The 27,779-nt window shown below is 48.9% G+C and overlaps 1 protein-coding gene and 1 long non-coding RNA gene across 2 annotated transcripts in view; both read right to left on the bottom strand.

Annotated features, from left to right (window-relative positions):
* The window catches only part of LOC124960769 (uncharacterized), a 63,650-nt gene that overhangs the window by 9,967 nt on the left and 25,904 nt on the right, over positions 1-27,779 (bottom strand). The window contains exons 2-4 of the long non-coding RNA XR_007104117.1: positions 24,559-24,647; positions 8,525-8,589; positions 6,432-6,553 (exon numbers count right to left, since the gene is read on the bottom strand). This is a non-coding gene — a long non-coding RNA (uncharacterized LOC124960769). The remainder of the gene's footprint in view (positions 1-6,431; positions 6,554-8,524; positions 8,590-24,558; positions 24,648-27,779) is intronic.
* Aplnr (apelin receptor) lies at positions 10,165-13,889 on the bottom strand. The gene has a single exon (XM_047519695.1). The coding sequence runs from the start codon at positions 13,498-13,500 to the stop codon at positions 12,358-12,360; it is 1,143 nt and encodes a 380-aa protein (XP_047375651.1). The 5' UTR covers positions 13,501-13,889; the 3' UTR covers positions 10,165-12,357.

Raw genomic sequence — 27,779 nt, 5'->3', positions numbered from 1 at the left:
CACTGGATACTTCCCTAGGAAATTCGGTCTTGTTAACCCGAGATAATAGGGTCTTTTTTTTTCCAGAACTTTCTATGTCCCATTCCCTACCTCATGCTCCATTGCTGACCACAGAGTTTTAATCCACTTAGAAATTATAAAGTCAGGATTAGAAGCCCAACTCCCTCATCTCCTCTGCCCACCGAGGTCTACCAACGTGCTATCTTCAACGTGCTCTGGCAGGGGTATCCCCTCTGTCCTTGAAGGTTTTTCTCTCCGGTCATCACTTATCCATCAAAGCATCCTCCTGCTTGAGGTCTGCCTTGGCTCTCTCCCTCATTCAGACTCAGTCTTTCCTCGGTCTCTACGAGCACACAAACATGACCTTCATCTCCAGTTCTCTAAAGACTTCTTCTTCACCCCGCAAACCTTCTCTAGATATTTCCATTTTTCTGTTTACCCTCCCAGCAAAACTTTTGAAAAGGGTTGTTTCCACGAGCATTCTCCCATCCTCCTACCCACTCTCCAACTCCCCACGGACTGTCTTCTACCAACACAAATCTATGGTAACCACCTGGCCCACGTCACTACCATAGAATTAATCCAGGGTGTGGTTTTCTGGTTCCCTCTTAGTTGATCTCTTGGGACAACTCTTCACAGGCCCAAATATGATGCTTAGAATTTTTTTTTTGTCATCTGGCAGATCCATTTTCTATTTTTGAGGAAACTCCATGTTGCGTGCCATCATGGGTGTGCCAATGTACATTTCCGCCAGCAATGTAGAAGGTTCTCCTTTTTTCTCCACATTCTCAGAAAGTATTTCATGACTAATCCCTGGTTTTGAACTTCCCAATCCATCTGTGAACAAATATATAGTAAATATCAACTACAGATCAGGCCCTGTTCTGATCAGGCCCTGTTCATTTGATGCTTATATTTTTATTCCCAGTTAGACTGTTCTTTGGAAGCCACACCGTCTTCCCTCTTGACATCTTTTCTTTGACATCTGATTAACTTCTCAGGGGTGATATGTAAAAACAGAGCTCTCTCTCTCTCTCTCTCTCTCTCTCTCTCTTTCTCTCTCTCTCTCTCTCTCTCTCTCTCTCTCACACACACACACACACACACACACACACACACACACATACCAAAAACTATTCTTCCTGCAGCCTTCCCTATCTCACTAATTGGTTTGACCGTCTTCCAAGTTTCTCAAGTCAGAGATAATACTGTTCCCTCGCACCCATGTCCAGGTCATCTGAAGTTTTATTTCTTCTTCATCAAAAACATGGCTTGAATCTGCCTCTTTTCTGTCCCTGTGATCACCATCCTTATATGACCCACCATCTCCTCACATATGGCTGATGAACTAGACCCCCAGCTAGTCTCCGTTTTACCTCCTACTCTCCATTAATTCCTTCTCTTTGCAGCAACCCAAGGGATAATTTTAAATGCAAATTGGATCATGTCATTTTTCTGATGACTTCTCATTGCATTTAGAATAAAGTCAACCTTCTTCCTGTGGTCGTCCAACTTGTATGCAATCTGTCCCCTATCTATCTCCTGTGTCACACGCCACCCTCTTCCTGGCTTCCTGTCCGTCAGTCTTCCAACTAACCTAACAACATTTCTCATAACCTACTGAGATCTTTTCTGCATCTGTTTCTGCATTTGCTGGCTCCTGGGTCTGGAACTCTGTCAGCCAGTTCCTTGCTTGGCAAGCCAAATCTCATCCTTCAACTGTCCACTGCAAGGTCACCTTCCCAGATGGTCTTCCCTGAGCACCTTGTCTGAAAATGTCCTCAATATTATATTCTAACTCAAATGCTATTTCCTTTCCATTTCCTATGACCGGCCATTAAACATGTTGTATCTCTGCCTGTGTGTGATCTATCTCTCCCTGTAAAAATGCTAAGGAGCACAGGGACCATCTCGTCCTCCACTATAATCCCGTCACCAAGCTGAGAGACTGGCATAAAGGGAATATCAAATAAAAATGTGTTGACTAGCGAGAGAGTCACCATGATTTGTCCTGTCTCTGTCCCCTCCTTTATCTCACACTCCCTTGTATATACACCCTGGGCACAAGCTAGCTAGACCTGCTCCCCAAATTTCTCACATCCTTCTTCCTCTCTTGCTTTTGCTTACACTATCTCCTCAGTCTAGATGCCGCCAGCCACCCTAGTACCACATTCAACTTGCCAAAATCCTAGTTGTCCTTCCAGAGCCGTCTTTGACCCTGATGCCTGAGATTCTGCCACTAGCAACTCTTAGAACCGCAGTCTTAGGGATCGTCCATCTTAGGGTTCATCCTTCAAAACCGCATTTGCATTTGTCCAGAGTGCAAAACTGACAGGGATGCTGAGGTCCCGGGCTCAGATCGAACCAGAAAGGCCATCTGCTCTGGTTTGGATCTTAATGCTCCCCAAGGCCCATGTGTTCAAAGACTTGGTGTCCAAGGTGGCTCTATTGAGAGTGGTGGAACCCTCCGGAGGTTGGGCCTTGTGGAAGGTCCTTAGGCCATTGGCGATGTGCCCTTGAAGGGACCCATCCTCATTTCCCCTCGCCCCCTGACCTGTGATGTCAGAGGCTTTATGTGCCATGTATTCCCACCTCGTTGTGCTGCATCGTCATAGGCCCAAAGAAATGAGGCCCATAGATCATGAACTGGAACCTCCAACACTGTGAGCCAGAACAGACCTTTTCTCTTTATTAAGAGAAAGGGCAGGTAGCTGTCTGATCTTGTTTCATCTGTTCATGTTACAGATGGGGAAACAGGTTCAGGCAGGAGGATGGCTTTCCAAGGGACATATTTAGTTGGAGGCAGTCCCAAGAAAAGAATTTGCCTCTCTGGACCACCAGTGTGGAATTCTGTTAGGCTGCCTTTTCTCTACCCCTGGAGAGAAAAGCTGAGACTCACACAGACTTGAAAGACCACGGAGATTGTGAATTCTAAATTTTGAAACTATTTATGCAGCATGCTATTTTTGATCTCTCTTTCCCAACAAACTTCTGACCAGATTAATTTTATATGCAAACTTCTGTCAAATTTTTCTAGTTTTATTTTGTTGTTACCGCCAAGATAAAAAATATTTTAAATACAAGAACTATCTCCACACTCCCCAAGTTGAGCGCTCCCTTCTCCCTGTGCCCTCTTTTTAAATACAGAGATTCTGCAAGCCCTCTGTAGTGAAAAGGAGCTCATCAATTTGGTTTTCCTTTTAACAGAACTGGCCTGGGGAGGTAGCTCAGTAACAGAGCACTTGCCTAACATCTGCAAGGCCTCGGATTTGATCCCTAATATTAAAAAAAATTAATACCTATTGATTACCTCTAACATGCCAGAGTTCAGTTGTCCTTGCAAACATGACTTCATGTAACTTTCAAAACAATCCTGGGTACTTATGGGTAAGTACTCTTATTACTCTATTTGACAAATGAGAAAACAGCCCATTTATGAGTGTTGTGCCCCAGATCTTTGCTTCTCTGAGTGGTGGTCCATGGGCCAACATCCTCTACCATTGATAGAGGAACTTTAGACTCAAGACACTCAAGATACTCCCCAGACCTATTGAATCGGGCTCTGTTTTATTAAATCCCTCAGTGATTCTTCCATACACAAAGCTGGGGGAGTAATGGTCAAGAGGACACAGCCAAATACAAGACAAATAAGGATCCAAGTTAGAACTCCCTAACCGTACTCTTAGCAGAGTGGACAGGAGAGACACAGGACCAAGGTTTTTAAGAAGACAAGTTGTCACTAACACAAATAGCACACATGCCAATGCCATGTTGATCGCCTCTTTGCTCTGAGGAAGAACCTTTCCAAAGCCATCCAGCCTTCAGAAAAGAGGCGGTAGTGTGGAAAATGTTTTAGTCAGCATTTTCGCTGCTGTGATCAGAAGACCAAACAAGAACAATTAGAGGAAGAAAGGTTTATTTGGGGACTCAAGGTTTCAGAGGTCTGTCCATGGATAGCTGACTCCATTCCTCAGGCCTCCAGGAGAGACAGAACATCATGGCAGAAGGTTAAAAAAAAAAAAGCAGGTCAGGACATGGCCACCAAAAGCAGAGAGAAGGAACTCTCATCACCAGGACAAAATATAAACCTCAAAGGCATGACCCTAGGAACCCACCTCCACCAGCCACACTCTACCTGCCTACGGTTACCACCAAGTGAATCCCTATCAGGGAATTAATACACGATTAGGTTTAACCTTTTATAACCCAAACATTTCATCTCTAAACTTTCTTGCATTGTCTCCCACATGAGCTTTTGGGGAACACCTCTTATCTAAACTGTAACAGAAAGCAAGCAGGCAGGCCTGGAAATCGTGAGCACCAAGCCAACCAACTCAGTCACTACTTAGCAATGCCATTCATAAAGCTGCTTACCCTCCCAGGGCCTCACAGTCTTCATTAATGAAGTAGGAGGGTAGGGACACTCCTTTCCAGCTCAATTATGCTGCGTTTTCCGTGCCAGCATATTGTGCTGCCTGAGCTCCTTACACAATCAGAGTGGAAATCCCTTCCTCCTCCAGCCTGCGACATCTATCCTTAATTGATTCCTTTGGTAATTGTTGTGGGGTTTTTCTCAAACACAAAAAATAACTTATTATTAGCGCAGCACATAATCACCCATTCCAGTGGCTCTGTCAGTCTGACAGCACCCCCAATACAGTGCTTGCAGCCAGCTGGATCCCTAGGATACTTGAGGTCTTCCAGGTCTCATATCGGAAACCAACTAGCCACCATATTGGTGTGTCCAGGATGTTAATCCCTGCCCTTCAATCCTGGGACCTTGGGATGACAATCCCCAGACTCTGGGTCACTGTCGTCCCAGCTACTGAAGTCCTCTCTGCCAATGAGACCAGACCCAGCCCATCTACAGCAAAACATCAGTCTCCCTCTTTATCAGAAGCTGCTTCTCCAGGAAGACCTCTTGAACTTACGGATGTATTCCAATTCCAGAAGAAAGACTGCCAAATCTTCTTGGATGCCCTTAAACCTGGCCCAATATTTTCAGGGACGGGAAAAGATGTTTTCCTTGAGTATTTTTCATAGAGGGGGAAGTCCAAGATTTCATTTTCTGTTCAATTGGTCATCCCACCATTATGAGAGTCCTTCCTCCCTGAACAGCAAACGTCCAAACACGGGTTCCCAGAAACTGACTCAGCACCAGTTCCCTTTGGCATCAGTACCATCCCCAGGAAACCAATCAGCCTAAACACCCTCATCCAGCTAGAGAGGCGGGAAGACATCATTTCCAGCATAAATACTGAACTGGTCCCTGCAAAGCCATGATCTGAGGAATTCTACTCAGGAGACTGTCAGAAATGCCCTTGTAACATGGCCCAGCTGGTTGTTCTGACTCTGTGTTTCCCAAGGGGCTGCTCCAAAGTGGATGAGGCTGTCTAGTTTAATTGGGCCAGTGGTTAGGGAGCTGAGTACTTGTCAATCCCAATGTATCTCTACTGGCCTCTGTCATTACTTCATCTTTCTGGATTCTTCTAAAAGAAATGCATTTGTTTGCTGTAAACAAAAACTAGTTTTTCTCACCAGGAGTTCACTCCTGTACCTTCTTTATCCAGTTGTTCATTGATTTAAACAAGCATCCTCCAAGTGCCTGTAGAATTTCAGACACTAGGAATACAAAGATGCATAAACATAGCCCCCACTCAAGAGGAGCCGCCCATAGAGCAGAGGACATGGACAAAACCATGAAGCTCAGAATCTGGGCTCTCCGGGAGACTGTTCCCAGTGTCCAGGAAGGTAGGGTTGGGGAATTGCAGAGTGCTGGTCAAATGGTCCAGCAGGTCCATGTAAGAAACAGCCTTAAGCCAGGTGCAGTGGCGCATGTCTGTAATCCCAGCGACTTGGAAGGCTGAGGCAGGAGGATCACAAGTTCGAGACCAGCCTCCGCAACTTAGCAAGATCCTGTCTCAAAATAAAAAATGAACACAGGCTGGGGATATGGTTCAGTGGTAAAGCACCCCTGGGATAAATCCCCAATACCAAAGAAAAGAGAGTCTCAAGTAGGAAAAAGAGGTGCCACACAACCAAATAATAAAGTACAGAATAATGTGGAGATGCCCAATGAATATTCCTTTATCTCATGCCCCCAGGTTTCCAGTTATGCAGGCAAGAAAACAGGTCCTAGCAGGTGGCTTTGGAGGTGAGAGAAGGTCAGGCATTTAAACCCTGATGGAACCTAAAGTGGACCTGAGCTCTCAGCCAGTGCATTAGCCGTCTCGTGAGCCCTCTGTGGCGCAGACGGAAGATGGGTGTCTGCCTCCGCCGCATCCTGTACTTTCCCTCTAATGATTCTACTGCACTTTATGATCGATTGTTCCAAAAAAGCAGGAATCACTTGTACATTATTTATTGCTCTCTCCTCACCACAGAGCATATGCCCAGTAAATGGAAAGAAAAAAGTACATGGAGCAATATACCTGACCGGTGTTCACTGGAACTGTCCAGGTCATCAAACATAGGGTCTGAGTCTCGTGGCCAGAGCCACGAGAAGCCGCAGGAGACAGGATGACTAAATGTGGTGTGGGTCCCGGATGGGATTCTGGAACAGAAAGGGAACATGAGGTTAAAAAGTAAGGAATTCTGAACAAAGGATGGATGTTAGTTAATAACAATGTATCGATGCAGTTCACGGATTGTGAGGAGTGTGTCCTACTAATGTACGCTGTTCATTATAAAAGAAATTAAGTGTGAAATAGGGGAGATGCTCTGTACTGTATCAGCCAGTTTTCTATGACTCTAAAACTCTTCCGAAAATTTAGCAAACATTGGAATGATCTTCAAGCACCTCTGTCCCCTCCCCATCTTCCGCTAGTGGCTCATCTTTGATCTGGCTCTGACCTCTTGCTGGCAGATTCTCAATAAGGAAAGAACCTCTCTCCTTTCTAAGCCTGCAGCCTCTGAACACGTTCTGGCCCAACAGTGAGAAGCCCCGAGTTCAAGTCCCACCTCTGCACCTTCCCACTATCTGACCCTGTGTTTGCCATTACCCTTCTCCTCTCCCTGGGCCTCAGTTTACCCATCTAGTCAATGAAAAAGTAGAATGAGGAGGCTCTTCAAGCCGCTCCGTGAAGCAGAGGTGGTTCACAGGAGTATCCCTACCTCTGAAGATGGTCCCAGGCATGGGGCAGGCACTCAATGAAGGAGTGTTGAATGGATATGCTGTGCTACGGGTTGGATGTGGCTGGGCGCCACCAAAACTCATGATGAGGCTGCATTAGTCCACGTGACAACCTCAGGAGGTTGGGCCTTTGAGAGAAGATTAGGCCCTGGGGGCACTGCTTTCATGAGTACATTAACAATGCCTATCTCAAGAGACTCAGAACTCTTCAGACTCAACTAGGTCTCACGGGGGTGAGTTAGGTCTTTGAAGACTCGATTGCTGACTGTGAGAATCAGCAAGGCCACCCCACACACTTAGCCCTTTCTGCATGTGGCCAATTGTCCTTCCACTTCCCTTCCCTGAATTGATACAACATGAGGCCTTCACTAGAAGTTGAGCAGATGCAGCACTGTGTTCCTAGGTCTCTGGAACTGTGAACTGGATGAAGTTCTTTTACTTATAAATTAACCAGTCTCAAGTATTTTGTTACAGTAACAGAAAATGGACTAAACCAATAGATATAAATGAACATTGCTTTGATACTTCAGTAATCAAACTGTACATGAAAATTTCTACGATTCATCCTAAAATCCCCTCTGATCAGGCCCGGAAATCTGCTAGCTTCCTGGAGCTCAGACAGAGTGGTAGCAACTGAGGGCTAGGTGTGCTACATCCTGTTGTGCTGGGTGTCACCCTGGCTTCTGCAGCATGGGGGACCATCTTTCCAAAGGATCCCCTCTTAGCTTCTTTCTTTAACAAACTCAGAGTGAGAAGGTCCTGAAATCCCAGGCCCTATTAGGAACCCCTGGTAGGTAGCAGAGAAAGACAGTTCACACCAAGGAAAGGAAGAAACTGGGAATCACCAAGTTAAAAATTTTAAAAGCTCCATGCCCCCTACTCAAACTGCCTAGAGATTCTGATTTTAGTCCCAGCCCCAATCTTCTTGGCATCCAGACCGTGAGGTCCAGGCAAGGTTTTCTCTGGCTGCCAGAGTTGGGCTGGGAATGGGTAAAACAAGGATGAGCACCCTTCCCGCTTCCTTGGAGGGGCTGTTCTTCCCTGCTGCCTGGGCACCTCCTGGACCAGAACACTCCCCGCTCGCTGTCACCCTGCATGCTGCAGAGGCCAGGCTCCTGGCCCTTCTGCCATCTCCCCTGGCGCCCGCCCGGACACCCTCCTTTGTCTCCATGAGGGCACTGCGTACCCCGCTCCCTCACATGATGGCCTCCAGTCAGCCACACACTGGCCCATCCGTCTCCAGCAGCAGCCTGAGAGCCTGCGGGCCGGCCCCCCATCCTGCCTAAGCCCCGTGCTCAGCATGTAAACGATACTGAGGACTTAGAAGGAAGAAAGGCGTGAACACTTTAACCGTTCAGTGCCTGTAATTTTATAGCGTTTGGGATAACTTACCTCAAATTCCCCAGGAGAGTTGTGTTTGTTTGTTTGTTTTGAGGGACTTTTTTTTTTCCCAGCATCTGTTTTAAAAAAAAAAAAAAAAAAAAAAAAAACTCAGTTCCTTGTTACAGCTGTAAATTCCTGAAGGGTTTTCCTGGGGGTGTGTTTCAGCAGAGGGAAAACGGATTCTCATCCCCTGACCTCAGTGCCCCCTGCCTCCTAGTGTCTTCTGCCCACCTAGCTCCTCACTCTCTCGGTCCCTCTCTGTCCCTCTCTTCATTCCCTATCTCTCTCCATCTCTCTGTGTCTCTCTCCTTCCTGCCTTCTCCTTACTGTGTCTCTGTCTCCTCTCTCTCTCTCACACACACACTTGCCTCACCCTAGACTCCCCTCCCCTCGTGCTTCTCCACCCGCCTCTCCTGTCCCTGTTCAGTGTCCCTGTCTTCACGTGTCCCAGGCGCCTTACGAATGAGATCTCACTTCCCTCCCAGCCCCAGGTACTGCCTCATTTGTACATTGGAAGAAACACCCATACCGTGGTCAGGAGCATGGGCTTTGGAGTTGGACAGATTCCTGTGACCCTGGTCTGGCTCTTCCATTTACTAATAATGTGACCTTGGTCAAGAGACTCTGAGCCTCAGCTTTCTTATTCAACAAAATTAGACCAAACTGCCCCTCTCAGAGGATGGCTTCAAGGGTTAAATGAAATATTGCCTGGAAGATGGTTAGCCCAGAGGTAAAACTCCATGCCTGTGAGCTCAAGGTTGCTCTCAGTTCCACCGTGGTGATTGCTTCTGTGTCACATGAAAACATGACTTGTACCAGGAAGTCTCTGCTGACGACGGTGAACACCTCGGAACATTTCCCACCCCCCAGGACCATTTTAGCCTCTTCTTCCCCCCAGTACTTGACCACCCAGAGCCCAGTTTTCTGACTCTTTGGTTGTTTGTACCCACTTTAATCTGGGAAGAAGGTATGGGGGTGCAGGCCTGCCTACACCTGCACCCCGATACATTTCTGGGGAAATCCCAGAAATCTCCTGAAATCTCCTGAAGAGCTTTTAGTGATGGTAACATCCACAGGCCTGGGTAACACCTAGGAATGTGTGCTTTCCAAAGCACCTGGAGGGACCCTGATTGGCAAACAGGGATTCAAACTTCCGGTCTAAAGTGGGTGGATGCTGAAGTGATAAGGAATGAGTGAATGACTGAGTCTCTAGGAGCTGATAAATTAATGGATGAATGAATGAATGAATGTCAGTAGGCGACAGTAAATGAATGAAGACGTGGAAGAATAAACGAATACTAGGTCCACCTCCGTGGGAAGAGATGCTGTTACTTTTCCCCAGACCTGTGCTCTGGGTCCCAAATGTGTGTCCATGTGCTCTGTGGCTTTCAGAGCACAGAGCCCCGCCGCTCCCCTGTTCCTTTATCTCCTGTTCCTCGCCTGGTCCCTTCCCTCTCTGGTGCCTGATCACCATCTGCTCACACCCCCCTTCCTCTCCAGTTTCCCACGTCACACTCCCTGCCTTCGGCTCCCTCTGCTTCCCACCCCCACTCACCCCACCTCCTGCTGAAACATCCACCAACTGGCTTCTTTCCCTCATCCCAAGACACCTTGGTGAGAAGAGGCTTCGGACACAACAGTTACACAAAACAGTTTTATTTGATGAACACAGTGACTAACAGGGTCAGAAAGGAGCACAGACATTCTGCAGAAGGTGAATGGGGAGGGAGGCAGCCTCTCTGCCAGCTGTCCCAGACCATGCATGAGTGGTCTCTGAAGTTCACTCAGGAGAGTCTCAAAGGCACCCTCTGGCCTTCTAGAGCCTCCTCCAGTCTCAACTGGATGCTTTGAGGGTGGCCCTTGGCCACTGTGGGACATGCTGGCCTGAGATGGGGGGACTAAGCTGAGAGAAGTCATTTCCCCCCTGTTCCCCCTCTGTTCCCAGGTCAGTCTCCATCCCAGGGATGGTCAACATGTCCATTTACATCAAGCTGGGCTCTTCCCGTCTCTGTCCACGTCTTCTCCTTCATTTCCAGAGTCCTTCAAGAACAAAACCCAGAATATGCACACCCCCTTTCCAGCTCGAAAAGCCCCCACTATTCATTTTGTCCTTGAGGTTCCTCAGGCAGTATGGACACCAGGCCACCCGCCCCTGCATGGCTGCTCCACTCACTGTCCCCAGCTTCCCCACCCAGTATCTCAAGCCAGGAGATTCAGTCCTGGTGGGGAGGGAAGAAAAAGCCCACCCTGTGCCTCTGACCCCCTCCTTGGGAAGGAGACCACTGACACTGGGAAAAGGAAGATAAATGAGAGAAATAAACTCAAAGCAGGGTGGGAGGTGTGGAGAGGAGCCAAGGGAACCGCTGACCAGCCTCTTCTTCCCACCATGGAATTAGAGCAGGAAAGGGGACCCAGCTCAGCAGGACTTCCTGCCCAAGCCTTGGGCACCAGACACTCCTGGGAAGGATGTCCCTGTAGACAACCAGGTCAAACAAAGACATCTTAAAGCACGGACCAGCCGTTGGAGCCCCCAAATCCAGTGGGGAGTGGACTCATTTTTATTCTATATTGCCTCCATATGTCCCTTCTTCCTTTAAGGGTACAGTGTGACAAGCCGAGGAGCCGTGGGGATTGAGGGGGCAGGGATTCATCCAAGTCCATGCCTCCATGACATTCATTGTGTTATGGTCATCCATATGGATATACGTGTGTTTATATTTATATATAGATTCATGCAGACAAAAAGCAAGCATCCTCACCCCAACCAAGTGACTTTTTGGCACCAGTGCCCAGGACAAAGTTCTGAGAGGTGATGGAGTGGGAGGAGGAGGCCGGAGAAAGACCGGAGGTTCACAGTTCCCTGGGAGGCTGGAGGGATGGGATTCGGGGAGTGGGGAGCCAAGCAGTACACAGACCAGCACAGGCAGCCCTCCAGCCCCTCTCTCTCTGTCCTCCCTTCCCAACTCCCTGTTCCTGTGGTCAGCCAAGGAATCCGCAGGTTCATCAGCCCATTGCTTTCCAATTCTCACCAATGATAGAGGAAGAAGGAAAGGATCTTAAGAGATCCATGTTCAGTATGGTAGAGACTCTGCAAGAAGGGAAGCTCTCTACAAGGATCACAGTGGCCCTGGTGCCTGAAATGACAGTGAACTGATCCAGTTTTAGGGAACGTCCTGGAGCTCCTGGCCCTGGCAACAGGAGCGTTAATCCTTTGCTGACACACAGCTCATCCCTACGCCCGTCCACTCCCGAGCTGGCTTTCAGAAAGCAGGATAAGGGCAGGAGCAGGGTCAGTCTCTGCAAGCTTCAGGATCCTTAACCCTTGGGAGCCCTGCAGGACCGAAGTAAAGGAGGATGAGGGAAGGCCCGAGATGGGGAGCCACAGGAGGAGAGAGGCTGGAGCCAGAAGGTGAGGATTAACAGCAAAACTCGCAGGGTTAGAGGGAAACTCGCAGGAAGGAGAGAGAAAAGAGGACCCAAGATCCAAGAAAAGGGTGGAAGGAAACACAGTTTGATCAGTTCTCACGCATCGATGTGGGAGGGTCCAGATGATCTTCCTCCATTTATACAGAGGGAAAGTGAGGCTCAGAAAGGCTGAGAGACTTGGACCAGGCCAGTCTTACAGACGTAAGTAGCTGAGCACAAGTCTGTCTGCAGAGCTCAGCCTCTGTCTGCTAGATCACAAAGGTCTAAGAAAGAATAAAGAAGTGAGAGGAGGGTGAGAAGGAGCCGGGGCAGGGGGCAGGTGCCAGGAGAAGGTGCAGGCGCGCTACCTGGTTCTCAGAGAGCGAGGGCAGAGGTTGGGCAGGTCCCAGGAGACAGGCTTCCCTGGGGTCCCAGCCCTAGTCCACCACAAGAGTCTCCTGGCTGTAGGGGACGGACTTCTCGTGTGTCTGCTCTCCGCCCTTCCCCACGATGGGGCCGGGCCCCTGGCTGTGCCCCGAAGAGTAGCTGGCAGACTTCTCCCCGCTGCTGCTGTGGGAGCTGGCCCCGCACGTGCTCTGGCCCCAGCAGAGCATGGAGGTGCAGGCCTGGCGGAAGCGGGGGTCGAAGAAGGCGTAGAGGAAGGGATTGAGGCAGCTGTTGACGTAGCTGATGCAGGTGCAGTAGGGGAAGACGTTCATGAGGAAGAGGTCGAAGTCGCAGGGCCAGTGCAGCAGGCTGCCCAGCATGTAGAGCGTCTTCACCAGGTGGTAGGGCATCCAGCAGAGGGCAAAGGTCACCACCAGCACCACGATGATGCTGAGCAGCCGGCGCCGCTTCCGCAGGCCCTCGATGCGCTCCTTGCGGAAGTGGCCGGCAATGGTCTGGGCGATGAAGAAGTAACAGGTCAGCATGATGGTGAAGGGCACCACGAAGCCCACGGCGGTGGACGACACCCCCAGGCCCACCTCCCAGGGCCACTCTGAGCCCGGGGTGGCCACCAGGGAATAGTCCATGTAGCACTGCACCTTGGTGTTATTGTCCAAGTCCCCTGTGGAGCGGAACACCATGACGGGCACAGCCAGGAGGGCGGCCAGCACCCACAGGACGGCCGTGGCCACCGCCCCGCTGACGCGCAGCCTGAGCCGGGCATTGGCCACCGGCCTCACGATGGCCAGGTAGCGGTCGAAGCTGAGGCCAGTGAGGCAGAAGACGCTGGCGTACATGTTGACGAAGATGAGGTAGCTGCTGAGCTTGCAGGAGAAGGTCCCAAAGGGCCAGTCATAGTCCCGGTAGGTGTAGGTGGCCCACAGTGGCAAGGTCACCACGAAGGTCAGGTCGGCCACGGCCAGACTGGCGATGAAGATGTCAGCTGAACGCCTCTTCTCCCGGCTGCTCCGAAACACCGTCCAGAGCACCAGGCCGTTGCCCGTGGTGCCCAGGAGGAAGACCAGCATGTAGATGGCAGGGATGAGAGCCCCCGAGGACTTCCAGTCCGTGTACTCACACTCGGACTGGTTGTCCGCCCCATAGTAGTTGTCGAAATCTCCGCCTTCCTCCATGCTGGGGAGCGGGGAGAAGGTGGGCAGGGGCTCCCTCAGGTACCAGCTCCGTGGCTCTGTCAGCTGCAGCAAATGCCCCGAGCTTCTGGCTTGAGCCTCAGAGGGCCAGAGGGGCAGAAATGCTCAGCGCCCTTCCCAGCCCTCAGGAGGAGCTGCTCTGGATGCTGGACCCTGGAGGATGTCTCCCCTGCACCCTCTCTAGCCTCAGCTAAGACACTTCCGTGCACCCTCCTGAGCCACTGTCTCCTCCTCAGTGTCACTCCCTCCTCCCAGGAGGAGCTTCCTCCAGACCAACCCCTCACTCGTGAGTCTTAAGATCTTTAAGTTACAGCCCACTTTTTGTTCCCCTCCTGTGTCACTGGGCAAGTAGACGGAATTGACCCCTGCTGTGCTGGGCTGACTGTTATCTGGGCTCTGCAGGCTGCAGTTCCTCCTGGCCCCGCCTCCTCCCTCTAGCCGACACCCACCTTCGCCCCAGACTCCATCCCCCCAGTTTGCCCTGGTCCCCACGAGGGCACCCCCTTCTCACCCTCCTGCTCTCCTCCCCTCTACATGGGACAAATTATGCAGACCGAAATCCAGTCTGACCTGGAGCCAGGGTGGGCAGGGGGCCAGGAGGGTGTGAGATTTCACGGGACAGTCCCAGCATCTGGCAGGCCCTCCTGGCCTGGCCGGGTGGGTCTGTCCCTCCACTTAGCTCCTGCGCTCCTGCCCCCACCCGGCCACACTTCACAGTAGGACTCTCTCTCCCCTCCCCTCCCTCTCCTTCATCTTCCTCTAACTCCTGGCTTCAGCCCTCTCTCTGAGGGGGAGTTTTAAGTTGGCAGATGGTATAGTAAGTTTTAGAAGGTTAAGGACAGAGTCCCGGCATGAAAGAAATCCAGGACAAAATGATCTCCAGTAAAGGGACTAAATCTATAGGGAAACTGAGGCTCAACCAAGTAAAGTTCTTGCTGAGGGTCACAGAACAAATTTGGTCATGGCTTTTGTCTGCTTTTCTTCTTCTCCAAGCATACACAGAACATGTTGTCAGCCCTCACTGACCAGTTGTTGAGTGAATGAGTGAGTGAGTGAGTGGATGTAGGGTCCAGAATTAGGGAGTGGACAGGAAAAGAGCCCTATGTAGAAGAATAGGGAACACTGGACACTTTTCAGTCTTCAGGTTCTTACTGCCCTGAGCAGACCAGACAGTTCCTCTGAGACCATGTAGGATCAGGAAGTTGAGCTAAATGGCCCCTACTGAGTATATGTCATGATCAGAGTCCCACAGAAACTCCCTTTCCCGCATCTGGTCACTGTTCTGGGAGCTCTGGGCAGGAAGAAAGGAAGGGTGTGCAATGCAGATTTAAAAGTACATATCCCTCTGGTTGCCACCACCCCCAAGAGTGGGGGAAGCCACCCAAAGTTGGGCAGGAGGCCTGGGGACATAGCTCAGTGGCAGAGCCTATGCCTCTCATGCAAGGCCCTGGGTTTGACCCCCAGCACTGGAGAAAAAAATTGGGGGCAGGAGTAAGATGGATCACAATCAGGAGATGAGTCTTGATTGCATCCAAGACAAAGGACTTACGAAGCTTAAATCCACTGTCTGGAGGGAAAGTTGGTCAGAAAACTTTCCACAGCTATCTTCAGACAGAGGCCCCCAAGTCAAGGAGCAGAGCCAGAGTGGATATGGGTAAAAGAGCCGGTTTGCAATAAGGAGTGGTTAAGACTGGGCATCTATAGTCCCCGCCAGCAGGAGGCCACGGCAGAAGGATCCCTTGAGCCCAGGAGTTCCAGGCCAGCCTGGGCATCACAGCAAAACCAGTCTCAAAAAAAAAAAAAAAAAAAAAAAAACCAGAACCAGCCTCTGGTTGCATGTGGAGCCAGCATTACGGTGCCTGGGGATTTTTTCAAGATAATTTCTAATTCTAGATTTTTGTGGGAATTTTTCCAGATTTGGAAATTAACTCATTTTAAAAAAATAAAATAAAATAAAAAAACATTGATCAGTAAAACACATTCTTGGGTCCCCAGGTGGTAGTCTTTGAACAGGAGCTTGCCAAAATCGAAGGTGGGAGAACCACAGGGAAGACAGACAGTAGAGGAAGGAACTGAAAATGCAAATAAAGAGAAATGGAAACACACAGGGCCAACGCTGCGGGGCGAACGGAGAGGTGCGGAGGAGAAGGCTGCAGAGAAGGCGAGGAAGACCCTGGGCGCCATCGATCCCTCTACCCAGAGGGTAGACCTGGGATTCCCGGGAGAATGGGGTCCCCACATGCTGTCAGCAGGCAGTCCTCCAAGCATTCCATACATGTTCATTCTCTCTTCTAATCATCGCAGCAAATTAGGAGGTGGATACTCCCGTTAACCTCAGTTTAGAGTCGAGGAAACTGAAACACCCGGAGGTGGAGTGACTTGGTCAAGGTCACCCAGTCAGTCATTTTCAAAACCAGAATTGGAACCACAGCTGTCTTGAGCCCACAGACTAATCCATTATACTCCCAAAGAAAAACCCTTTTAAAGTTGGGATTGTCATCTCTTAAGTATTATAGACATGATGAACGATGCTGGGAAGCCTGTCATTTACTTTAAAGTAAGCTCTTGGGAGTAAGATGAAAACCCAGTATTTAGAAACACTCCCTACCTGTGATTAAACAAGGTATAAAAGTCCTGCCAGGCAATAGTTGGTATGTTACGCCACCTGCAATTCCCCTCAGTGCTTGACAAGGATTCTGCTGAGTAATAAAGATGTTTGCAAAGTCTCATCTCGTTGGGAATTTGGGTTGTGGGCTTTCCTTCCTTGCTTGCTTAATATGTGTAGATTTACTATTAATATTTTATGTGTTTTCCCTGAAAACAGGGGTCTTAACAGAACCAGGGTTAGAACATAAAAATCAGACTTCTTATGGAACAGTGATTTCAGATTTAGTCATTTGCTATGAAACTCTGAGTAGCCAAGATTGCTATGAGAAAATACAAAAACAGATTCTAGCTGCCGATCCCCTGTTGACTACTCTCAGATGACCTAAAGTATGTAGGCAAATAATTCCAACCCCATCAGGAAGGAATAACAGGAACAGAAGAAATAAAGGGTTCCTCAATGTTAAGTTCACACAGTAGAAGATGATATCATATATTTGTTAGCTTAAAATGTCTAGCATTTATTAACTACAGCAGTAGTCACAAGACTGACGTTTATTCAACCCTGCTGAACTTGCTTTAACCTTTATGATCAGTTAAATATTAATATGTCTTATTGTTTAGTTAAAGGTTATCACAAGTAAACAATTACTAAAAATGATTAAAATATTTCATTGTCTAGTCTAGTAATGATCATACAAAATACTTTTGTTTTTCTCCTTGTGACCTTTTCCTGTTCTGAAAAAACACGTGTAACTGCCTACCTTTTCATGTATAAAAAACTGGCTGGGAAAAATAAAATTTAGAACATAGCATCCATTCCTTGAGTTTGTGTTGCTTTGTTCTCCACCTCGCCGACGCCTACTCCATCACCTGACACCACTACGACCCCTGCTAGGGCTGGACCCCAGCATTGGTACAGTGAAGGTTAGGGCCATAGACTTGATCCAGAAACCACAGGGTCCAGCCATTGCCAAAGAGAATTCCCGGTTGCCCGGTGCCTCTAGAAAGACAGCAGCACCCTGCCTCTGGAATCTTGGCAGTCTGCAAAACAGTAGTCAGGACTCACAATATCACCCAGAGCCTGGGCTTCATCATCGTAATCCACAGGGTAGGAACTTCTTGGGGCCAGCTTGCTTCTGCATGTTTGGCTAATAGCAGTTCCAGGCAGGTGGCAAGATGGCTTTCACTATGACCCAACAGCATGACCAGGCACAAGTGAAGGACCCATCAGATTTCTTCTGTGTCAGGCTCCTTTACCTAGTCACAGGGGCCTGAGAGTTGAGCAGAGGCCAGTTTGGCTCAGACCAAGTCATGATAGATGGCTCTGTTTTGAGTTTTTGTTGTTTTCCATTTGGGGGGTTTTTTGTTTTTGTTTTTGTTTTTTTTATGCTGCTCTGGACATTCCAGCATAAAGACCAAGGCTGAGTTCCCTAGTGATCCCAGATCCTCCCTGGTTCTCTCAGAAAGATACATGTGCCCATAATCGTTGTGGCTTGGACAACAGAGAGAGGGAAGAAAGTGAGCTTGGAGTATCCCTGAACTCAGTCCCCTCTGTTCCCCAGCTGTCCCACTTGGATCCCAAGCCAGGAGCCTGCAAACCCCCTGGGAAAAAATATGGACCCATGTATCTAATCCTCTGGCCTCCAGGTTTTTTACCCCAAAGGGGGTAAAAAAGCAGTTAATCTTACCAGAAGGACCAGGCTAATTGAAATAGGAGGGAACAGGGGACCGGGGCTGGAGGAGACCACTGATTGGGACCAGAGGAGGTGGAGTACTGATAAGACCCAGCCTCCAACCCAGAGCCAACTGGAACCAGATGGCCTGAATATTCCCTGCAGAGGCAGCTTGAACAGAAATCAGCCAGCCTCACTCCTCACCCAGCTTGGCTTGATCTGCCCCTGACCCAGAGTGCACCATTCAGCACAGAAGACGGAAGATGGGTCAACAGGACCAGTAGCTAAAGGCTGACCTGCGTGCCTCAAGGCTCAAAAGTCACCCAGGTACTAGACGTACACTAGACCTGAGCCTGAGACTTGCTCTTCATTTCTGTGCCCCTCAGCTTGGCCCCTGGTAAATGTCTCTTGAATTAAAACAAGAGAAAAAGGTGCTCAGGTGAAGGTAGCAACAGGTGAGTCTTCACTCTGGGTCCGTTCTTCTGCATCAGCAAGAGAACTCTTGGCCACATTGATCCAGAGCAATCTACTCTGCACCATCTGGGAAACCAGCAGCTAAGGCAGAACTGTTGGCCAAAGTCCCTGGGGCGGGGCTTCCCTGGAGAGGTCCAAGCATGTTTCCTGAGGGACTTCTCTCTCTCCTGGGTGATTTTTTTCAGGGTATTGTGAAGCACATGAGACGAACAGCCCCTGGAAGGAAAGCACGCCACACCTGCTGCAGAGTCCTCTAAGGAGAGCCCAGACTGCGGGGAGACCTCTGGAGTCAGTGGTTCAATAGTCCTCACCCAGCCCACCCCCAGACTTGTCCCTGACCTAGAAAGCAGAGACTAGTGTGGCCCTGCATGTGTGTGACTGCGTGCGCTCTGGATGTGAGTTCTGTGCATGCCGCGAGGCCACCTGGATTTGGAGTCTGCAGGAGCTTCTGAACGGACTGGACTTGGGCGTGCGAGGAGATGTGAGCGTGCACTAGGTGCATGCATTCCTGTGTACGGAAGGGCGTGCCCGCTTGCGTCTGCATAGGGCATGCGTGTGCATTGGCGCACCATTCACGCGCGTGGAAGGGTGTGCTTGTCTGTGTGTGGTGGGATGAGGAATCTGGATAAGCATCCTACTTAGAAGACGGGAAGGGGGTTAATTGGATCTCTCCAAGAATTTGGGATGAGGGGCAAAGCTGAAGCCTTCTGCTGGGACCCCACCCAGACTTGCCGGAAGCCCTGGGCTGAGGACATCAAAGTGGGCGTGGGAGTGCTACCAGCTCTGCTCCAGCCGACTTCTCACCTCCTCCCGCCCAGCTCCAGCCCCCACCTCACAGTCTGCTTTGAACTCCATCCTGGGAACTCACTCAGGGCAATGGGGTCTCTTTCTCTCCTTCCCTGGAGACAGCCACAGCTGACTGACCCTAACAGCTGGTGGTATTATGGAGGGAAAGGGGAGGGGAGGGAGGCCAGGGAAGCAGGCTAGATGAAACTTGGCTACCCAGCCCACTCTGGAATCCCAACTCCCCTGTGTCTGCAGCACCCCACCCAGACACACACACACACACACACACACACACACACACACCTCCCACTTTAGCAGCTTATCGGACCCAAACAAATGGTCAACAGCCTTGGGGCAATTAAAGCAGAGCCTCCATCAGCAGTTCCTCCCCCACCTCCTTCCTACCATTTGGTGCTACTTCCAACTCCCAAGCCATAGTTCACACTTTCAGAGGTTCCTGGGCTCTGGAGACCGCAAATCACACCACCTGGATTTAGGAATATGAGTTCCGATCCCGTCTTGGTTATTAATAATTTGCTGAGCAAATATTTATTGAGCAGCTACTCTGTGCCAGACTCTATCAGAGGCACAAGGCACACCGCGTGAACAATTCAGACACGCACCCCAAATTCTGCACTTACGGTCCAGAGGCGGAGAAGAGAGGAAACACGAATGGCAAATAAATGCAAGGCAAAGAAACTCAGGAGAATAAATAAAAACCGGTGTTTTCAGAAAGCACAGAGAGCCGGGTTCTCTTGGGGGTCACCGACGACCTGGCTGAAACCTGAATGACTAGCTGCAGGATCAGATGAGAACCTGTTCTCCCAGATGGCACCAAATGCTGGCTGGTGGGTTATTTGTAAGACTATATGAGCAACAGGGTCTGGAAGCTTCACCTTATCTCCCTACCCACCCGCTGACAACCCTCACCCATCAATATCCACCTGTCCCCCATACTTAGCACAGCATGCCACACATAACCAGCCTCTCATAAACCCATGGGGACCATCTCTGAAACTTCAGAAGCAATAGGCTTTCTTTAGGATGAGCTGGATGGGGGTGAGGTGCCTGAGACTTAGAACAGGAAAGATTCCTAAAACCCACTGTGGTCCCAGTGAGGTTGAGGTCCTCAGAAGACATCCGTGTGGCAGAGGCAGGACACAGGCCAGCATCAGACCTCCGCACTCCCCCACCCCCCAGCAAGATAACCCTCTCTAAAGCCAAGGGTCTGCACCCTGAGCCCAGATTTTAGCAAGTAGGTGTGGTGACTCCGGTTGGCCTTGTGTTGCTCGGTAGGCCTTTGATGAATAAAAACTGAGAAGATGAATTCATTATTATTTAACAAATGGGGTGGGTTAGATAAACAGATGCCTTCCCAAAAGAGCACAGCTCAGGGAGAACAGGAAGGCAGCCAAGCAGGCTTTGATGGTGAGAAGGTCATTAATCCATCCCCCCAACACTGGACGCCACCAAGGAAAGTGAGACCCCAGGGGAGAAGAGCTTCCTCGGGTTCGGTGCCACCCAGTGGCCCCCTCCCATCCCTGAAGAGTTCCAGCAAAAGGGGTCTTTCTCCTCCTTGCCCTCGCTGGCCTTGGTCCAGCTGCAAGGAGGGACTTGGGCAGGAGGCAGCTCGGACAGGAAACAGGGCAGAGGCAGGAAGGAGGTCAGGAAGAGACGGACGAGACCCCGGCCAGCTCACACTCAGCCCCACCAACCTTCAGGAGAGCCGCACCGCGTTTCCAAAAATATTTACAGTGAGTCTAAATTGATGAGGTCCTGTATCAGCCCTGACAATGGCAGGATGCAGAGCGGCCCTCCAGGGGAGGCCACCACGCAAGCACCCCAGGGGCCAAACACGGCGCCTGGTTCTCGGGAAGGATGGCCTTGCAGCTAAGGGAGGAAATGGGGCCCTTCACCCTGAGGCCAGAGCAGGCGCTGGACAGGACACCCCATCCCCCTCCCTGAAGAAGGGAAAGCATCCTGGACTCTCAGAACCGCAAAAGGCATCTTCCACCTGCCCTCCCGTCTACAGGCAGGGACAGAAATCTCCTCGGCTGCGCCTCCTGCTGAGGTCCGTTGAGGGACCTCTTGAATACCTCTGTGGACCGGACACTCACTCCTGCCCCTGCCAGTCCATCCCATTCCAGTCTGGACATCCCTACTCCTTCACCAGTGTTTCCTTCCTTGAATCTGAGTGGTTCCAAGCAGAGGGATCTGGAGCCAGGGGACAGTGCTGCCACCAAGAAGACTCAGTCACAGGCAAGGAACCCGGTCATTGCAAGACTCAGTTTTCTCATCTGTAAAATGGGAGTCATTACAGCATCTTCCTCCTGGGTCTGCTGTTAGGAGTCCCTGAGAGGGTGGAGGCAAAGAGCTCAGTATTCAAGGATGCCACACGGGCAGGAAGAGGGGATCCAGCCGTAGGGACGCAAAGCGAAAGAGTTTAAACGCCTGGGGCTCAAGTTTTTTAAGGCCAGAGAAACGAGCAATGGCCGTTCCAGCACTGTGATTGGTGACGCTGGAGGTCCACTCCTGCACGGTCTGTTCCGTCGGGCCTCCCCGCATGTGGACCTGAACCTCTGGGTATGTGACCAGGCTCACAGAGGTGAGCTGCAAGCGTAAAAGACTGAGTTTCAATGACTTAGAATGAAAAAAAGAACACAAAAATACCTTATGAGCATATTTTTTCCTGTGGATTGCATGTCAACATGCTCATACTTTGGACACGCTAGGATAAATGAAACATGTCACTGATAAGTAAGATATAATAAACATACATGAAGCTAACTTGTTTTTTTTTACTTTTTTAAGGTGGTTACTAGAAAAATTAAGACCACATACGTGGCCTCAATAATATTCCTGTTCCACAGCAGCAAGCCAAAGGATCAGATCTGAGCTTCAGGGTGCTCACTCTGGAGCATCTTTGAAGGTGGGTCGGAATGAGGAGGCTCATTAGGAGAGGTGCACTTTCAGGGGGCTGTGGCGGTGCACACCTGTCATCCCAGCTACTCGGGAGGCTGAGGCAGGAGGATCTCAAGTTTGAGGCCAGCCTCAGCAACTTAGTGAGACCTTCTCTTGAAATAAAAACTAAAAAGGACTGGGGATGTAGCTCTGTGGTAATATACCTGTGGGTTCAATCCCTAGTACAAACAGAAAGAGAGAGATGCAGTTTTACAGATCAAGTTCTGTAGTAGAGAAAACTCCAGTTTAAATCTCCTAATCACAAGTAGTTTGTCATGAGGTAGAATAAGAGAGATGTGACTTCTCTCCTCCCTGAACTGGAGCCTCACATAAACAGAACTACCAGTAATAGGTCCAGCTTATTGCATCCTCATAGTTAAAGTTTATTATCAGGCACTGTGTAAGCACACTGAGGTATTTTGTGTTCTTTCCCGATCTAATTTTATCTTTAAAATGTCTAACAGTGATTCATGTTCTCATCCCCATTTTACAGATTGGTAAAGCAAGGTTCAGAGTTACACAGCTGGGTCAGGATCACGTGGCTTCTGAGTAACAGAGGGAGCTTGACTTTGGCTCTAGAGGCCGGGAAGCTATGCAGCCCGGAGGAACTTTCCCAACCCCGTCCCAGCCTCTGCCCCCAGGTAGGACCTGCTGGTGCTTCACAAAAGGGGAGCATCAGACATCTCACAGATGGAGCCTGTTTTCTCCTCCACCCAAGGATGGCCAGGCTGAGTAGGGAGGAAAATTCTTCTAGCCTTGGAACTCCAACAATAGAAGGATAATTTGTAAGACCAGCATGCTAGCAATGATGCAAGGTAGACGTAAAGATCAAGCCAGGAATCTTTACATAGCAAGAACGGTAGTAGTAAATAATAATAAAGGTAACGGCTGAGACTTGGTGCTCACTCTGTGTCGAAGGCACTGTTCATGAAGATGGCAATCGAAAGAGTAAACTCTGGAGACCAAATGCCTGGTTTTAAATCCTGGAGATGCTAATATGCCTCTCCAAGTTTCTGTTTCATCCAGTGTAAAACAGGGGTAAGAGTATAACACAGTTGTCAGAATTACGAGAGTCAATAAAAACTTATGTGCCCGCCTGACACAGGGAGAATGCTCAGTAAACTTATTATACTTTTTATTGTTTTTTTTTTTTTTGAACCAGGGATTGAACCCAGTGTTGCTCAACGGCTAAGACACATCCCCAGTCCCCTTTTTTTTTAATTTTTTTATTTTATTTCTTCTAATTAGTTGTACATGACAGTAGAATGCATTTATAGATTTTGATAGATCATACATAAACAGAGTGTCATCTCCCATTCTTCTGATCATACATATTGCATTATTTTTTATTTTGAGGCAGGGTCTACCAAGTTGCTTAAGGCCTCACTAGGTTGCTGAGGCTGGCTTTGAACTGGGGATTCTCCTGCCTCAGTCTGCCGAGTCGCTGGATTACAGGCGTGCACCACCTCGCCCGCCTGGTTACCCCATTTAATCCCCACTATAGCACTCGGTGTAGAGAGGGTCAACGAGGATAACAGGAATGATGCTGTTTCCAGTTTACAGATGCAGAACTGAGGCACGAGGCTTTAAGAACTCTGTCTGAGTCCCACCGCTTCCAGATATTGGAGGTGGGACTCAGCCGTGGGATGGCTGTTCCAGGGTCTGCAACCTTAAACACTGTGCTAGGTGACCCATGACCTTGAGCAATTTGTAAAGTTATATATATATATATATATATATTTTTTTTTTGTCTTGTCCTTTTTTAAGGGTACTGTCCATCTCCCATTCTTCCTGCATGAAAAGTGCCTTCTCTGCCTGGTCAAGACTTTGAATACGGCCACTGTGAGCACAGAGAGGTAGCAGCCGCTGGGTGTTGCAGGGTTCTGCTGATGAATGGCCCATCAGACACCACTAGCAATCTGCCTTGCCGAGAAGGCACGATGCTGGTGCTATAGCATCTCTCGCCCTTGCATCTGCTCAGGGTCTAGGGATTGTTGGAGAGATGGTAATAAGCACTGGACACGGGTGGGTCAGACTGAAGCACCCAGCCACCTCCTGGGCCAGTTGGTTGTCCACAGTGCCTCTGGCTGCTTGGTGATGCTGACCTCTAGTGGACAGGTCTGGTCCTCAGCCTTGATTTCCCTGAGCCTTGAGATTTCCAGCCCTGACTTCTAGAACTGCCTCAGGGGTACAGACCCAGCAGACTGCATGAGTCCCCAGCTCTGCCTGACCACTTTCCTTCTGCTTGAACTTCCATGGCCCCTGGAATTGACAACCCCAAAATCTCAGGGCTTTGGAGCTGGAAGGATCCTTAGCAAAGGAAACTTACCCACAATCAAATCAGTTGATGATTTTGAGGCTGGCCAAGTTCCAGAACCCAGTACAGGTCCCCAGTCTCCTGGAGAATCAAAACCTTGGTCCCTCCGCCCAGTTCGGTGTTTTGATCTACATATTCTCTCCTGAAATGTGGTCCCACTGAACTGAAATAACACAATATTATATTATGACACTGATACAGGGAGATAAATGTTCCTCTTACTATTTTCTCTTCGGGTGGTGCAGGAGCAAAACCAGGAGATGCTGAATCATCTTCAATATTATTCATGACTCTTCCTCTAGCATGTCACTCTGCAAAGACAACACAAGAAAGGGAAAATGTAACTCTGTTTTATTAAGGAAAAAGTATGGATTAAAAAGAAACTAAGAAATTGTCTTAATTAACTGACAACTGGTAAGAAGAGTTGACAGGGAAATCCCAGGAGACAAGAATGTCATTGCTGAGCACCTGACGCCACCTTGTGGTCACTTTCAGGATGACAAGCCCAGCATCCACTCCCCTGGTTTCTTCATCCAGTCAAGATTTCTTGGGCATTTCTCCTGTGCCCTTTCACCTCTGTTTCTTCCTTAAGACCCTTATCTGAACCTTTTATCTCACTGAACTTTGTGCTTAAATCCTTTGTGCTACATCTACTAATTTGAGCATTAAAAAAATCTGCAGACACAGCTGAGTTGGCCCAAGCAAGATGTCTTACGGAGATATTCTTTATCAATGACCCCTCCAACCTATTCCAGTCTCTACCCTGGGATCCTGAAAATAAATAAATAAATAAGTGCTGCATAGAAATTTAACTAAACATGTCTTAAAGCGTGTGTGTATGTGCTTTTTCTCTTTCCCTTTTTCTTTCTTTGGAAATATATTTTCCAATTTCTCTGGCACCCGCCATTCTGATAAGACAGATGAATTTCAACCCAGAGAAGGCGGGGACATTGCTAATTAGTGACCAAGTCGGAGCTGGAGTTCCAGGCACCTGCAACTCGCTCAACAAAAGTCCACTGACTTCCTCCTCCGTAGGAGACCTGGCACTAAGCCAATGGTGAGGGAAAACACCACCGAGACTCCTCAAGGGGCAGGCTGGTGGGGAGAAACGTCAGCTAATGAACGACATTAAAAGTACAGTGTGGGTGTGGAAAGAGTCACGAGGATAGAGTTACAGCTAGAATCAGAGTCTTAGAAGTCTGACTTTGAAAGACATAAGAACCAAAACATTTATGAACCTATTATGATCTATTCAGAATTTAAAAAAAAAGAATAAAAAGTATAATTTTATTTTTAAAAAAAAAAACATTTCTCACAGGGCAAAATGACACACACCTGTAATCCCACCAACTCAGGAGACTGAGGCAGGAGGATCACAAGTTCAAGGCCAACCTCAATGACCTAATGAGACCCTGTCTTAAAATATAAAATAAAAAGGCCTGGGGATATAGGTCAGTGGTAAAGCATCCCTGGATTCAATCCTCAGGGACCAAACAAACAAACAATATAAAAACAACTTATTTCTCCCATGATGACTTCTTTGAAGATATTTTAGATTTAAAAAAAAAAAATCAGTGCTGGTGAGGATAAAGAGAAAAAGGAGCTTCTACACATGGCAGGTAAACTAGCATAACACAGTCATTACAGAAAACAGTGTGGAACAGGCAGAGGATCCACTTCCCCACTAGTGAGCATACATCCAAAGGAAATGAAGTCAGGAGGGCAAAGTGGCAGCCCAGGTCCTCGGCACCATCTTTCATGACAGCCAAGAAATGGAAACAACCTGTGTCCACCCACTGACAAGTGGACAGAGAAACAGCAGCACATATACCCAACAGAATATTAGTCATAAAAAAGAATGAAATCCTGCCATTCCTGATAACGCAGGTGAGCCCGAAGCATGTTACCGTAAATGAAATAAACCAGGTAGAGAAAGACAAACACCAGAGTTGTTTCCATAGAAGTAGAGTGGACAGTGGGGACCAGGGACACAGTCCCGGGATGGAGCACTTGCTTAACGTGGGCACGGCGCTGGATTAGATCCCAGCACTGAAAAAGACAGAGACAGAGACAGAGAGGGGAACAGTGGTTCCCAGAGGCAGAGAAAGCAGGAGGGACAAGAGGGGACGGTCCACAGACATGGGGGCACGTTGGACGGAAGGAATCGTTTCTAATGCACAGAAAAGCAAGCATGCCTGGCAACGAGTCATCTCATATTTCAGAATAGTAGTAAGACTGGAATGTTCCATGTGAAAAGAAATGATAAAGGTTTGAGGTGACGGAATACCAGTTACTCTGATCTGATCATTATACATTGTGCACCCGCATTGAAATACGCATCGTTACTGCGTGTCCATTAAAAATGAAATTTAATTTTTAAAATTATAAAATAAAACACAGGTTTTTAAAAATCCCATAGCATATCATGAAAAATTAGGAGTGACCCTGTTTCATTAATGTCTGAAATACATAGTCTGCCTGCCACGAACCCCAGAACTGGATGCACGCATAACAGAGGTTTGACATCATCAGGAAAATTTAGAAAGATCTTCCTGGGGAAAGGAAAACTGTGCTGAGAGATACAGGATGAGGAGGCAGTTGAATGAAAATTATAGCAAGCACTGGGAAGAATATGTGCAAAGGTCCTGTGGCAACTTGGAGTTTGGAGAGGGAGAGGCTAAAAGAAGACAGGTGAGTCTAAAATGGAGAACAATAGGGACTGTGTTTAAAAAGGAGACCAGAGGCCAAACCACACAGATCCGTGAACCACCTTGAGTTTGTCTTTATCCTCCAAGGAACGAAAAGCTATTGAAGGATTTCAATTAGCAGGGTGTGGTGGCATGATCCAACTGGTGTTATAGAAAAGCCACACCAGTTGTCACGGAGAATGGACAGAAAGAAGGACAAGAATCCACCGAGGAGAGACTAATCCCCGCGAGAGTTCCATTGAGAGAGATTCAGGACTGGATGTGGGTGTAAAGCTGTCAGGGCGTCTCTTCGGTTTCCTGTTTGCTACAACTAAATGAATGGGGTGGCATTCATGGAAACCGGGTGTGGCAGAACTGGAGAGGGAACACCAGCACCTCTTCTCCTTTCCCCTTTAGCGATGGAGTCAGAGTCCTCTTACTCACTGGGGCGCACCTGTCCTGGTTCCCCCTCTGCCGGGATCCACGCCCTGCAGCAGCACCCCCTGGTCTCCACCACCCCTTGTAGCTTGGCACCACGTCCTTCCATACAAACTCAGAAAGGCAAAAGGAACAGGGAACAACTTTTTTTTTTGGGGGGGTGCTGGGGATTGAACCCAGGGCCTTGTGCATTGGAGGCAAGCGATCTACCCACTGAGCTGTGTCCCCAGCCTGGGAACAGATTTTTGACCCATGATTGACAGCAGCCAGTGGGAATCCGTCTCTAGGACTTCATGGCGTCTTTGTCCTGTAGATTAG

The sequence above is a fragment of the Sciurus carolinensis genome, chromosome 11 (assembly GCF_902686445.1).
Source record: "Sciurus carolinensis chromosome 11, mSciCar1.2, whole genome shotgun sequence".
NCBI lineage: Eukaryota > Metazoa > Chordata > Mammalia > Rodentia > Sciuridae > Sciurus > Sciurus carolinensis.
Note: the sequence above shows the minus strand (reverse complement) of the source record. Positions and strands in the feature narration are given on the sequence as shown.

What these genes read in the sequence shown, in the direction of transcription:
- Aplnr (XM_047519695.1), bottom strand. Translation starts at nt 13,500, where the DNA reads ATGGAGGAAGGCGGAGATTTCGACAACTACTATGGGGCGGACAACCAG.